Source organism: Lactuca virosa, chromosome 5 (assembly GCF_052849685.1).
Source record: "Lactuca virosa cultivar CGN04683 chromosome 5, Lactuca_virosa_CGN04683_v6, whole genome shotgun sequence".
NCBI lineage: Eukaryota > Viridiplantae > Streptophyta > Magnoliopsida > Asterales > Asteraceae > Lactuca > Lactuca virosa.
The window spans coordinates 402,078,090-402,093,624 of record NC_136430.1 but is presented as its reverse complement, the minus strand read 5'-3'; the positions used below and the strand labels follow the sequence as shown (position 1 = coordinate 402,093,624).

At 34.2% G+C, this 15,535-nt stretch overlaps 1 protein-coding gene and 1 long non-coding RNA gene across 2 annotated transcripts; both read right to left on the bottom strand.

Annotated features, from left to right (window-relative positions):
• Positions 1–2,090: 2,090 nt before the first annotated feature.
• Positions 2,091–3,346, bottom strand: LOC145114265 (uncharacterized). The gene is made up of 3 exons (XR_013710960.1): positions 3,186–3,346; positions 2,389–2,468; positions 2,091–2,248 (listed from the first exon to the last, which is right to left on the bottom strand). It is a non-coding gene; the product is annotated as an uncharacterized LOC145114265 (long non-coding RNA).
• Positions 3,347–8,191: 4,845 nt separating this feature from the next.
• On the bottom strand, positions 8,192–10,225 carry LOC145113288 (elicitor-responsive protein 1-like). The gene is made up of 5 exons (XM_079049398.1): positions 9,904–10,225; positions 9,701–9,793; positions 9,464–9,608; positions 9,218–9,347; positions 8,192–8,546 (listed from the first exon to the last, which is right to left on the bottom strand). Exons 1-5 carry the CDS (start codon positions 9,971–9,973, stop codon positions 8,463–8,465), a joined length of 522 nt encoding a protein of 173 aa, XP_078905524.1. The 5' UTR covers positions 9,974–10,225; the 3' UTR covers positions 8,192–8,462.
• Between the last annotated feature and the right edge of the window lie 5,310 nt (positions 10,226–15,535).

Here is a 15,535-nt window from a genome sequence, read left to right as displayed (position 1 = left end):
TCAACGAGCTATTCGTGAACCGCTCGGTGGTAAGTTCGTTTATTTAATAAATGAACGAATATAAACACAAATTCTCGTTTGTTTAGTTAAATGAATGAACATAAACAACGGTCTTATTCGTTTAATTATGTCCGTCAACGTTCGTTTATTTTGTTCGTTTATGTTTGTTTATTAAGTTCATTTTATGTTCATAAATGTTCAATTATGTTTAATTAAATTACTATAGGTGTTTGTTTATGTTTATACATGTTGAATTATGTTTGTTTATCTTCGTTCATTTATGTTCGTTTAGCATGTTTATTAACATAAACAAATGATCATGAACAAGAAAATTTGTTAGTTTATCCGTTCGTGTTCGTTTGTTTGTTCGACTAACTTAAACGAACGGACATGAACAACCCTCATTCATGTTCCGTTCGTTTACGGCCCTACTTTTGACATTCCCCTAATCATATGCTTGTTTTTTAGACATTTAAACTTATCTTTGGGGTGACAATTGTTGACACGACACGAAAAAAATACACGACAAGAAACGAAATTGGGACGAAACTGAAATTCGAATTCGTGTTCGTGTCAAGAGTAAAAAACACGATGTCGTGTCGTGTCGTGTTCAAAATTCGGCACGATATTGACACGATTTAGCATTTATTTGTCGTGTTTTTCGTGTTTGTCGTGTTATGTGTGATTAAATATTAATTAAATACACTAATTGTTATATTATGTTATTTTTGTCGTGTCGTGTCGTGTTTGTCATTTTTTTAATTGGTTCGTTTTCGTGTTATTTAGAAAAAACACGACATCATGTCGTGTCGTGTTCGTGTTACATAAAACATTGTCGTGTAGACATTTGTTAAAACTGATTTTTTGTATATGATAAGTTTTGGTATTATGTTTATTTATCTTTATGGTCGAAGTTGAAAAACAAAATGTAATTATTATATTAAAATTTTTCAGCATTTAGACAAAAAAATATAATTTTTTTTTTGTATTTTGTTGTTACTTTTTTGAGTAATTACACGAATGGTCCCGATGGTTTAAAGTAATTTGCGCGTTTGGTTCCTAACTTATTTTTTTAAATCGGAAGGTCCCTACTGTTTGTTTTTGTTACGTGTTTGGCCCTTGTCTTACCTAAAAAGACTATTTTGCCCTTGATTTTTTAAATTATTTAAATTAGCACACCCCGAACCCCACCCCCTCACATTACCTTACCTACCCCATATTTTTTCCATATTTAAATAATAATCTTTTTAGGTAAGACATAGACCACGTGCGTAATAAAAAAAATAGTAAGGACCAAACGCGTAACAAAAACAAATAGTAAGGACCTTTCAAGTTAAAAAAATAAGTTAGAGACAAACGAACAAATTAACCCAAACCATAGGGACATTCATATACTTTACTCTTATTTTTTTAAACTGCATTGCACCCACAGAAAAAGATGTCATTACATGGGCGAGGGGTGGCATATTATTATTTGGTGTTGGGTCAAATAAAAGACCTTGGTTTCAATCTGGGTCACTTTCCGATCCTAAGGAGCTGCTGAACATTCAACCTTTTTCGATCTTTATCAAAAACAAATGAAAATTGTGCAATATGTGTCTCTTTTGAAATAAGCTTTTTCGAACATTTAATACAACGGTTTCTCATATCTAAATTTTACGTAGGGCCACACAATACACGTGGGGATGATTCACTTGGTATATATATATATATATATATATATATATATATATATATATATATATATATATATATATATATATATATATTTATGAATGCATCAATATAAATTTAGTAAATTAAATAATTATTTAATTAAATAAAGATAGATATTAAATGATTTGCATAATTATATTTATATTAAATAATATCCATAATTATAAGTAGATGCATTCCAGCGCGTTGCGCTGGTCAGAAATGGTGTTGTGTGGGTTGGAATGGTGCATGTGGATTGGAATCAATGTTGAAGTATTATATTATAACAGGAGGATCAAACAATAGACATAGTTATGAAAGTAGGTTGCTATTTATTGTATTTAACTAAAATTAAATGCAGAAATAACAGATTACTTGTACTTGAATAAACAACACTCAAACGTATCTAATACAAATAACGATGAAGTAAAAGCAAGTTCCTGCAATTCCATTGAATTTGAATTCAACAATCCTATTAAGATGTTGCCTGTGCCTTTGGCTTTAACCGATCAAAAGGGCAGGTTGATAGTAGTATCCAGTGACAGGACAAAATCTACAATAATGAAAAGAAATAAAAGTGCAGTATTACAGATTCAATTCTAACCATACATTCCAAAATGATAAAGTAGGATTCGTTTCACCCATTAAAAAAAATGTAAAATACATCCTATTGTATGTAAATAGAGAACATACCGGGCATGTAGGTAGAAGCTAGCATCGGATTCTTTTACCACCGCCTTAACCCTCTTCAGCCTTTCTACTGCTACCATACCCTTCAAAAAAATAAGGAAGAATCGGTAGGTATCATCTTCTTCGAAATCGGAAAAAAAATAATAAATAAAAAAAATTAAAAATAAAAAAATCAGAAAAGTTTACAACTTTACTAAAAAATCATTAAAAACGATTCGAGTATTTATACATTGATATTTCATTGAAATTTGTTGTTAATATTGTATTTTTTTTTATCTAATATGCAATTTAAAAATTTACAAACCTAGTTATGTGGCTCGGCTCTACCCACTACAGTTTTCACAACATCCTCCATTCCCAACATAGGTGATAGCATAATTTGGAACCTGTATCTTTCATTTTTATATAATGAAAAAAGTACAGATCTGGTGGTATGATTGAAACTTTGTTCTTTAATAAAAAACATACTACAAAAAAAAGACGTTATATGTTGCACAAATTTATTGTTTAACCACTTGAACTTTATGTTTTCTTATCAAACTTTTTCAAATAAACTAATTTGACTTGCTATATGTGCATTCGAAATTTTCGTTATCTAATATATACAATTGAAATTGGTTATTTTTTGTCAACCTACATAATATCTTAAATCGCAAGTTACATTCATCGAAAGTAAAAAAATGATGATGCAGTGAGAAGTCAATAACTCTAACAATAGAGCATTCGATTATTCATCAGAGTAGTTCTTTTGGAACCACTCACCAATACTCTGGGTTCCTAAAAAAGTAGATAAAACTTACATTGATTGTATGTTTTCCAAAAGCGGGCTAGATCATCAGGTGTGATAAGGTTCATGAGATAGAACGTGTGGATGCCATGGAAATACTTGGAATGTATGGCCCCTTCCTCCTCTAATGTGTTTGAGCTTATGTTTGAACAATGAGGAATCTTTTTCCAGTTTGTAATACCTGCATTGATAGAAATATTTTTTTTATTAAAACCATGATGCAGCAAAATTTTCTTTCTTTTTCTAATAAGAACTATTAACCATTTGGCCACTACTTCACCACAAAAACTTTTATCTAGATTATTGTCATAATCTAGACTTACTATAGCTATTGTCCACTGCACCATGTAATTACAGCTCATTACGTATAACAACCTAAAGAGAAAAATATGAAAAAGAATGATAAAGCTATTAAGTAATAGAATGCTACAAACTTCATATCTTATCATTCTCATGCTTAAATCATAAGAACTAATGTTATAGATATTAATTTTATATTTTTAATTCCTGCAATACATAAAAGGTTATTTATAGTATTTATGGTTTATTTTTAATCAATGCAGCCTAATCTATGTTCCTTCTAAATTATTGTCTTGGTGTGTATATAAGTATAATCTGGAATATAAATGAACTTAAACACCTTGTAAAAAATTTATACCTATGGTATTGTTTAAAGAAAAAGAATGTCACATACCATCCCTACAAGTTGTTCAGCATCCATGGCAAATGCCAAGGTGGTAGCAGTCACACCAGTCAGAATTGTGATCTTCACTGGAACTTGTGTGCATTTATTTATTCTTACCGGATATCATTACAGGTTTGTCTACAAAAGATATACCTGAATGAATTAATATTAAACAACATTTGTTATCCATCTGGGTTTGTATTATTATGTAACATAAATATCGGAAAAATAAAATACTGAAAGGAGAAAAACCTGCAAATAGGAATAATTTCATCTTCCAAATCTCTTGTCCATAATAACCACTCATTTTGGACTGATGTAATTGGATGAACAGCATGAACCCTTCTAATTGTTGAAACAGATGATTTTGATAAGCCTATGTACTTCACTTTGCCTTCCTCTACCAATCTTCAACTCTCCCATCTGTTGATTACTGTTTTTCACACACACAAAAAGTGTTAAGAAAAAGCTCAATCTTTCCATGTCTGACATACAAGTTGATATAGAAAAAAAAACCAAACTAAGAAGTAAGTTGAATATGTAGCTTTGATAGAGTAAAATGTTGGTGATTTAGTGTCACCATATCATTTTAAGTAACTGGAACTAACATGTGAGCTAAGGGGATTCATGATTTGTACTCTAATATATGTACGGGGTTGTGCGGAGTGCACGCATGTATAAGATCGAATCAGAAGCCGGTTCGACGACTAGTCGGGGGTCCGGGGTTTCCAAAGGGGCAGCGCCCCTAGCGGGGTCCAAGGGGCAGAGCCCCTGGCTGGGGTCCCAAAAACCTCACCGAATTTTGCATGTGGGAACATAATGGAAAACTCAATTTCTTGAGGGTGATTATGGTAAAACTAACGAAACTCGTTAGTTTTGGTAACCCTAATCCGGATTAATATTACTTGCTTCCAAAGCAACTAATGACGGCCCAACCTTAATGAAACCCTAATCGTGTTTAATATATAAACAACTCTTCCTTTCCAGAAGGGGGTGACGTTCTTGAGCTCTCGTTTTTCATCACACATTCACAGAACCCTTTAGCATATTGGCTTACGTTTTAGTGCCTAGAAACGTAAGTGTCCACTTGGATTATCCTAGGCTGAATTTCTTGTAACCCAGGCATAGGGTAGAAATATCAGTTCGGAAAGTGATATCACGATCCAAGTTGGTATCCAGATCTCCACTACTAACCCTAACATATCCAACATAAAAGGTGCTTGAATAATCAGTTTAATGATGACAAAGGAGGGTGTAAACATTTCATCAAACACCTATGGTGCAACAGCACACACATTTCAACTAATACAATCAAGTAAGTGTATTGACCAAATATGAACTATTGAAGGTGGAAAGAAAATCTATTTATCAACTCAAATGCAAATTGTTTAGTCATGGATATGATTTACTGACCTTGTCGTTTGGCATAAAATTTGTATCCTATTGCATCCTTTTATTCTGTCTCAAAATCCGCCTAAAACCCAAGAGGAATTTCGAACCAACAGTTAGGTATTTAGACATTGGGGCAGCAGGAAGAGGCAAAGTCGTGAAGGGTAGTAGTGTACAAAGTTTGTAATGACAGGTGAAAAAGGAACGAACGGATACGCACCTGGTGCCTTGTGGAATAGCAGATGATTGGAAACGAACCTTTGACGGGGTGATTTACCCAAAATGGGTAAAGCCTAAACGAAAACTGAAGAAGAATATGAGAAAAAAAATCACCTGAAACGGAGCGGCGACTTGTAATCGACCCTCGAAGGCTTGGTTGACGATACGTAGAACTTCAAAACTGGAATATGGAGAACACATGAGAAATCTGAAGAACTGATATTTAGAGCGAAGATGTTGCAGAAGCTCGATTTCTATAGTAGGATAGATGATCATGGAAACGGTGGATGCGTGGACTTAACCAAGCAATTCGTGTAAATAGAAGACACAGAAGGAGATATCCCAATCAGTGAAGATGCACGTGGATTCATGAAAAAGGGGCAATTATGTGTAATAAACAAACCTCTGAGAAGCTTTGAGAATGACAACACAGGTGCCTCAGTTGACCTTTTCCGCCCTGCATCATCAATTGGAAGAATCGATTCAGTAATAAATTACAATTTCCATTGAATAACTTCGTCGATAGGAGAAATCGAAAACCGTACCTTGAACAAAAAATAGGAAGAACGTCATGGAAGACATCGTGTATGACAACGGTTGATGTTTTTGTGGGTGTGTCACGGGTCGTTCGGTCGAGAAGACCGATATCAGGTTGAGGCGGCAACGGGATAGATGGCGGCCGACCCTGGTGGATTGGTATTCTTATGATAGTATGGCGAGAAGACGGTTGAAACAATTGTGATGCAGAGAAGGCGAGGATAGTATGGCGGTGGACTAAACGTGAATGAAGAGAATATGAGAGGATGAAGAAGAATCGAGAATAAAGCGGTGGAGTGGAAACCAGGAAGATAAAGTGAGCGGAAGGATCGGGAACAAAAAGCCTAACCATATGGTGACCCGAGGAACAGTGCCCTGGTCAGGTACTGTTCCTAACTTTCATTTCCTTAATATATACACAAAACATCCGCAAGATACCAACCATAAATAGACATGGGACCAATTCTGTTATTTAATATATATAAATTAAAGAAGTGACACACAAACAAATATAAAGGGACCGAAAATGTAATTCAATGGACGAAAGCTGGACAAAATGTGTCAAGTTAATTGTTCCTTTTCTCCACAATTTTAATATATATATAATAATTCTATTTTTTATGAAAACTAGTTTAATTCGTCATTAATGTTAACAATAACATTCTTTCAGAATGAATTCACAACTAGGTTTTCATGTATAGGTTTGTGTTTTGTTTATGGACCTACTCACTTGAAATACAACAAAGTTGCATTGAATATACACTCTCATTCTGTTACAATATATTTTCATTCTTCTAGAATAAACTTTCATTCTAGTAGAATACACTATTGTTCTCCATATTCTTGGCAACTTTGTTCTATTTTGAGTGAGTGAGTCATGAAACAAAATACGAACTCATACATGAAAAACTAGATGCGAATTCATTCTGAAAGAATATTATTGCTGATATTAATGACGAATTTAATTAGTTTCCATAAAAAAATTATAATTATAGATATCATTTAATATACATCTAATTATGGAAATCATTTAATATCTATATTTATTTGATTAAATAATAATTTAATTTTTTACTAAATTTTTATTGGTGCATTCTAACACATAATAGATGTGAGAAACATTTGAACCTCTCTCTCTCTCTCTATATATATATATATATATATATATATATATATATAGTTTTTAATATTTGCAGAAAATCTATTTTTACACTTTTGTTGGATTCTTTTCTAAAATGGAAACCTGAAAAGATCATATTCAGAAACTAATTTTCAAGTAAATTACATGAATGGTACTTATCATTGAGGTAATTTATTTGCTTGGTCTCTAATTTTTTTTTTGTAAAACTCACTCTTCCTTAAACTTTGTTTTGTTGTGTCTTTTGTTCCATTAGAAAAAAAAATAGTTTTAGCCTTATATATTTTTTCAACATTTATTTATTTGTTATTTAGTTGTCTCTTAATTCATACCAAGATCTGAAAGGTATGTTGCCTCTAACAACATATACTTGAGAAAGTAGGTTCTCCGGCTACTCAGGGTGATGACGGGTGGTTCACGGAGATGGCAGTGTTGGTTGAGTTCCATGCAGGCGGTTCACTAAGACAGTGGTTGATTTCCATGCCGATGTTGAATTCAACTAGCACTATGGATGCCTCGATGGTATAGTGAGATGGGGTCGAGAAAATGGTTTCAAACTCTTGGAAAGGTTGTGGTATAAGATATCTATTATCTCGTGGTTTTGATAGAGGGAAATTAAATAAAAAACTATTACAAACCATAAAACCATAAGGACAATTTGTGTAATTTACTCTTTAGTTTTTAAGGTATATCATTTGTCAAAATATTTCAAAATCTTTACTCTTTGAGCACGTCTCATTTTTTAGAACTTTCATAAAGTTTAAGGAATATTCCAAATCAAAAACATAGGTTGAATAATAAAGTTTTTCCAAAAAAGTGTTCAGTAGAAGAGACTTCAATAAAAGGTACAGGGCTTTTGCAATTTTTATAAGTTCATCATACAAAAGCCGAAGTTTTATAACACTTATATATATTTTATAAAAAAAAAAAACTTGTTATTTTTACAAAATCACATTCGATCTATAAAAGATAAAATAATAATGTTCATCAAGATTACATTTAACTTGAAGTGATTAAATGTAATCTCACATAATAAAATAAAGTTGCTGGATTGCAAAAGACGTCTGATTTTTTGTTTATTAATCATCAAAAGTTGGATAAACAAACGTTTCGAGTTTTTGTTTTAGAAGCATAACTAAATTGAAAATAATTACGGGCACTTGTTTCAACAAGAAAAACTAGTTACACACTCAAACCCAACGAACTTCTAATTGACTTTATCCTTTATCCGACAATATTATCTTAAAACCTACAAATTTAAGTCTTTAGCAACAAGAAAAACTAGTTATCCACAAGACCACAGCCTTAAATGATCAAAGACATTATGCCGTTGCCATTTTTGTACCCTCCTCATTATTAACAAGGCTTTCCTTCCTTTCACCATCATTATTCACTCCATCTTTTCTCTGCACGATATAGATAGAGTTTTTATTTTCCAAGCATATTTAATTATTTATTTTGTATAATTTAATCAATATAAATAAATGGGAGAATTTCCTCCAAATAGATTATTTAATATAATTAGGAAGGATAATATACATTAGAGTCACTATATTTTGATCATTTTGTGGTTTAAGCACCATATATTATTTTGATCAATAAAAATCGCCCATTTTTTAAAGAAATTTCACTATATAACCACCTATTTACAACTTGGAAGGTTATAAAGTGACACATTACTTTTCATTTACCTACGTTGACATCATATGTGGTTCATGAAATAATATTTTACTTTCTAAAGTGATTTTTTTTGCCAATTTAGCAGGTTATACGCATATCACGTAGGTAATGAGAAATCATATCAGAAAGTTGGATTTTATTTTAGGAAATACATATGATATCATGTAGGTATACGAGAAACCATGTTAGTTTTAACACATGTTAAACATACAATAGATTGCCATAGTGGTCGCATATAAGATTTTTCAAAAATATATAGTAGTTAAGAAACAAAAAAAAAAAAAAAAAAAAAAAAAAAATCAAAATATAATGACTTGATGTATATTGTGGTTGGTTTTAAAACTAAAAAACAATTTGTTTGAAATTTAAATATACAAAAGTGTCAACGAATGCACACCTTGAAAGTAACTCCCACAGATATATCGCCGGTGTAAGATTTGTCCTCCCGGACCACCCTGTATTTCCGACTTCCGAGCTTTGCATCCCCTTTCTCCATCCCCATTAAAACAACATCCTTTACATGAATCCTATATATACACCCATTCAGTCCAATGTAATTGGTCACATATCTTATGCTAAAGCAAAGCTTATATAAATAAAACTAAGACAAACAAAATAATAAATTAGTCTTTAACGTTCTTACGTAGCGTCACCAACATATCCATCATCGGAAAGTTTATGTTTGTCCATGACACGAAACACAAGCTTTTGATCCAACTTCTTTTCATCCGTTGGATAGTCAACCACAAACTCGAACTTTTGTTCCCATATGGATTTCTTCCCTTTTCCTACATTAATTCCAATTATTCCATCTTTTTCATGTCAATAAATGCAATAAAAACAATGAAAACGTTATTCGACATACTTAATTAAGCCCTACCTTGAGCGACTTTGCTTACGCGCTTTTTATCCCCGTATTCAACACATACATACGGTCTATTAACAGCCGAAGTACTGCAACAAACTACACAACCTGAAATCAAAAACAAAAACAAAAACAAAAACCCACATTAGGAATTGAAGTTCCAGTTCCCTTAACTCAGTTGGTAAATACAGTATACTAGTGATAGATCTTATTCTTACCGAGAAACCTTTTTGCTCTAATGCCTTCGGAATCCACTAGCATCACCTCCAATACTCCACCACCTGCCATCGCTATATTTCTCTATCTTCGGACACACTGTCAACACTAGTCTTGATCAATCACTAATCAATGGAGAGAGAAGATAGTTGCAGGTTTTGGATGAGAGGATATTTATATAACGTCAAAGGAGGAAGTTACGGAGACGGTGGTGCTAGCGTGTTTGACGTCTTGTTGTAAGTCGTCACGTTGAATAAGAAAAGGAAAGCCATCGGAGTTGGAGTTGGCTTACTATACGCATTGAATTTAAAAAGTGAAGGTACTGATTGAGGACTTATGCATGTAGGCTGGCTGTAAACGATTCAACTTGTACTAGAAGATACTAATATAATGTGATGGAGTGGTTGGATGAAACATGTGCAGTTTTTTTTTTCCAATTTATATAACTATTGAGTTTTCTTTTTATAATTAAGAGTCAATTCTAAATTTTGTCTAGTGTATAATATTTTTAATTGTTTTTAATATTAGTTTAACATTAATAATTTATAATGATTTAGCGACCATTTCTCAGTTTCGTTTAAATCAGAACGTTAGGTATCGCGACGTCAAGAGTTTTTGGTCTTTTAATAATCTTTCAGTGTATATATATAATTTTTTTTATCTTGAGGAAGACTATATGTAAGCATCTTAAACTTGGGATTAGTAAGACCTTAATAATTCGACACAAGTGTATTAAAGTGTTCATAATAGAAGTTTTTAGGAGTTTTTTCGATCTAATAAGCTAATGAAATTTGAAAAGGCTGTTGTAAAAAGTTTTTCAAACACATTTTGTTTTCAAACTCTTGCCATGTGCTTTTTCAATGAGTTTATCCAATAAGTTTCAACCAATTATAGATAGACAATTTATACGAACAACACATAAATAAGCAAATTTAAATAACTCTCGTATTATGGAGATATAATGACTTTTTATGAAAAAAATTCACTAATAAAACGGATGCTCCTAGTTAATAGTCGTTAATTTGTTTGTTTATATATTAGCCTTTGTGTATAAGCCCAATTGTTGTATATCAGTAATAGCTTATCATATCCGGTCCATGTGCCTTTATTGTTTGTATTTATATTCATTGTATTGTACATTCAAGGTAATGAGAATATTTGAATTCCATTCCATATCATGGTATCAGAGAAACCCTCTTAAATTTTCTTATTTCCCTCCCTCCTTCCTTATACAAGCGGACAGCCACCATCTCCCACATCTAAACCCTAATTTTCTAGCTCCGTCTTCTCGCCACCATGGTTGCCCCTAACCCACCTCACAAAGTATTTTGTGTTACAAATATAAAACTGATGTCCCTCTCATCCTTAATCTTGAAAGTTTGAACTATGATTCTTGGCAAGCATTATTCACCACACATTGTGAAGCTTACGGTCCATATAACATATTGATGCCTCATATGATGATATGAATCGAAGGGGAATCGACTACAACTGGAAAAAGGTGGATGTTGTTGTAAAAGGAAGGATTTATTCCACCCTTTCACAAAACCTACTCAATATGATTCTCAAGAAAGACACGCTTGCTCGGCACATTTGGCTCAACATTGAGAGACTTTTTCATGATAACAAAGACACGAGGATTTTAAATTTTCTGAGTAACAACTTTTTCATATTAACCCCCATCCCTGATTGGTTAAGTAGAAAATCGTCCATTGCAATTTTAAGAGAAGCCAACGAGCAACACCAACAAATTGCCCATTTGTTGTTCTTGCGTGTTAAGCTCGCTAATGGTGTATCCGGGCCGGACGACTAGCCTAGCCCAATATTGTCCCGTAAATAACGGCCTAGCTGGCAATAGGTTCATACCGACCCGGTTGACTGCAATCCACCCCACAAATCGACAAAAGACAATTGTTGGAGCTTGACCCAAAGGAAATATCAAAGCATAACGGATGAGAAACAATATACAAGACATATCCCATAACTCACGCATACATAAGATCTTGGCAATAAAATATAAAGGTTGTACAACCAGTTGGCTGTCTTTACCCGCGTAATAAAGAAAGACCGGACAAAACCAAATACCCAAAAATAAAAAGGGCCTATAAAAACCCTTGAAGAATAAACATGAAGGTAAATTCTCATGAGGACTCTTTGCAATTCATTTCGTAAGCCTCATATGACTTCTAACTTAGGCATTGGAGAGGAACAATTGGGTCCAACCCTTGGTGTGGCTTTCTAACCTAGAGTTGTCCACTTTTACAGCGTATCTTCTGGAATACGTGTCGGGAAAGGGAAGATGAACACCATTTACCAAAGTAGAATCACGTAGAACATTGCCTCCATCCGTATTATACATGTAAATGCGATGAAAATGAATTCACATCGCCGGTTCAAGAAGCTTATTCACTCGACAGTATAAAAAAAGCAATACAACATGCATACATAGAATGTTTGGTGCACAACAAACCCAAAAAACTCAAATACAGGGTGATGAACCAATCCTAATATATGGACATATCCATGAAATAGGTATACATCAGATATATTGTGATAGCAGAAGTTCAATTGAAATAATGCATGACCACTGTTTCTCAAAGTTGTCGGAGGCAATGAGAAAGAAGATTAAACAACCTGACGCGCATTTGACAAGTTTCTCCAGGCATTCAATATGTTCCTTTGGGATATTATCTCTGCCACTAACCCTACATGACCATCCATGCAGTCCAAGAACACTCAGATGCTAGATTTCACACGATAATATAATCATCATCACCCTACAATATAATATTCGGGAGAAGTGCAATGAAAAAAATTGAGGTCATTGCATCAACAATTCTTAATCAGGTTCCGGACCCCAAAAGGGTATGGAACGGTATATAGAAAACCATTGATCGCAACTACAACAAAACTAATAGCAAAAAAAGCAGAACCAATTGCAGGAAAGCCACAATTACCGCAAGATGGAATAGAGATTGTTACAGTAAATGATGCATACCCGGAACAGAGAATACGGATAGGAGCAACATTAACAAAAATGCTAAGTGAAGAGTTAACAAAATTTCTAAAGAAAACTAGCGAAGTGTTCTCTTGGAATCTAGCTGACATGGTCGGAGTGCCAAGAGAACTGATCGAAAACAAGTTGAATGACAAAACGGGAATGAGACCAATTCGACAGAAAAAAAGAGGCCAATCAAATGAAGAAATAAGGTAATAAATGATGAGGTAGATAAGTTAGTAAACGCCAGTATAGTACAAGAAAGAGGATGGACAATGGAGGATGTGTGTTGACTTCACTGACCTAAACAAAGCATGCCCGAAGGATTGTTACCCACTACCATCCATAGACGAAAAGATAGAATCTTTAGACTGGCACAAATGGAAAAGCTTCTTGAACGCATATAAAGGATATCATCAAACTCACATGTATAAAGGGGATGAAGACAAAACTTCATTCCAAACGGACAGAGGAACTTTTTGCTATAACAAAATGTCATTTGGGTTAAGAAACGCAGGGCGACATACCAAAGGCTAGCGGACAAAGGTTTTGAACCACCGATCGGCATGAATATAGAAGTATATGTGGATAACATGGTCATCAAGATTTGAAACGACGATCTCTTCTTACAAGACATCGAGGAAACTTTTGCAAATCTAAGAGTCGTTAGCATGAAGTTGAACCCCAAGAAATGTCTTTTTGGAGCAGAAGAATGGAAATTCCTGGGGCATGTGATCATGAAGGAAGGGATAAGAGTAAACCCAGAGAAGATAGAATCTTTATTGCAATTGTGATCATCGAAGACAGAGAAAGAAGTGCATGCATTAAACGATAAATTAGTGGCATTGGGACGGTTCGTAGAGAAGTCAGCGGAAAAGACATTACCCTTTTGTAAAATGTTAAAAAGGGTACTATATAAAAAAGATTTTCGATGGACGTATGAAGCAGAAGTAGCCTTCAAAAAACTTAAAATAGCATTAACGGAACTACCTACTTTAACATCACCAGTCCCAAGGGTATATTCTGACAATTTACGTAGCCACGTCAAAATTGGCAGCAAGTGCAGTCTTAGTAGCTAATAGAGGAGAAAAGCAAGTACCTATATATTTTGTTAGTTGTATCCTACAAGGAGCAGAAATAGGGTATTCAAACATGGAAAAATTGGCATTATCACTGGTTAACGTGACAATGCAATAAAGAAGATACTTCCTCGCACATACAATAGATGTCCTAACCAACGCCCCGATAAGGCAAGTTCTATTGAAACCTGAAAAATCAGGACGATTAGCTAAATGGGTCATGGAATTAGGAGAGCATGAGATTAACTTTAAACCATGAACCAACATTAAGGCACAAGCATTAGCAGACTTCATAACAGAAATAACATGTAATGGGGAAGTATCAACAATAGAGGGGCCATATATCAAGAATAAAGACACTGGGCAGACTCAAAAAGAAGAATATATTTTGCACACTGATAGAACTTCTTGCATCGAGGGAGAGGGTGCCAGCTTGATACTAATGTAACGTCCCAAATTCCAGAATAAAGTTTATCATTTTTGAACTAGAATAACCACCCATTTTATAAAGTTACATTAACAGTCAAACCATTTGTTCATAAACCATAATTCAAGATCAGAGCTATAAGGAAAATAATGCAGAATCTCGAATCATAAAACCGTTAATGTGTGTGTGTACAATCCCGCCTTCGCAGTCCGATAAGTACCTGAAAAACATTTGAAACCATAACTGTAAGCCAAAGCTTAGTGAGTTCCCCCAAAATTCCCCACACAGCAATACATATACAATGCATGCACACCGGGCCTGCATCATAAGACTGGATTGCCCCCGCCCGATCCCACAACTTATGACTGGATTACCCTCGAGCCCGCAGCTTATGACTGGATTTCCCTCAGGCCCACAACATAAGACTAGATTGCTCCCGGGTTTGTTGACCCATAACACAAAGCAGTACCGCCTCAACCTAACCGCACTATGTTGACATATACACCAAAACAATAACAGCAAGCACAAGTAATCATAGCAAATCTACCAGTCTAACAGAATTATACAGCATAACAACATCCTACACACAAGGACACATACTACAATACAAAGTATATTGAGAAAATTCACCTGAGCTAACTAGAAGAAGCTCACAACAAACCTCAGTAATCAGAACAGCTAACACAAGCTATCTAGCACCAAACCGAGACTAGATCTTAGCTAAACACTAAATTCTACCAATGTTTGACAAAAAGTCAAACTTGTCAAAATGTCAACAGTCAAAGTCTCCCAGTCAGCCGCCATATAGTGACCGAGCTTCTGTCACCTCGTGGTGGCCTCGAGACAAAACAGTCGTGGAGACTACCTATTATCACGTCGTGAAGGCCAATCCTTCATGTCGTGAGAACTTCTATGGCCTTCTTAATGCATTAAGCTCTTAATTTCTAAGGCCACTCATCCATACTTTCCAGAAGGCTTGCATACACCCAAATGCAACATAAAAATCCTTGCTTTATAGTCCTGCTTGTCCAATACGTGTCCTTCCCAAAACTAGATCAAAAAGGGGTAAGAAATGGGTTAAAATCCCATGCATGACATCAAAACTACTTGTAAGTCCAGATCTGAAACAT

What these genes read in the sequence shown, in the direction of transcription:
- LOC145113288 (XM_079049398.1), bottom strand. Translation starts at nt 9,973, where the DNA reads ATGGCAGGTGGTGGAGTATTGGAGGTGATGCTAGTGGATTCCGAAGGC. An exon ending in TAGAGCAAAAAGGTTTCTCG is followed by an intron (nt 9,794 to 9,903) that starts GTAAGAATAAGA and finishes TTTTGATTTCAG; the next exon opens with GTTGTGTAGTTTGTTGCAGT. An exon ending in CGTAAGCAAAGTCGCTCAAG is followed by an intron (nt 9,609 to 9,700) that starts GTAGGGCTTAAT and finishes GAATTAATGTAG; the next exon opens with GAAAAGGGAAGAAATCCATA.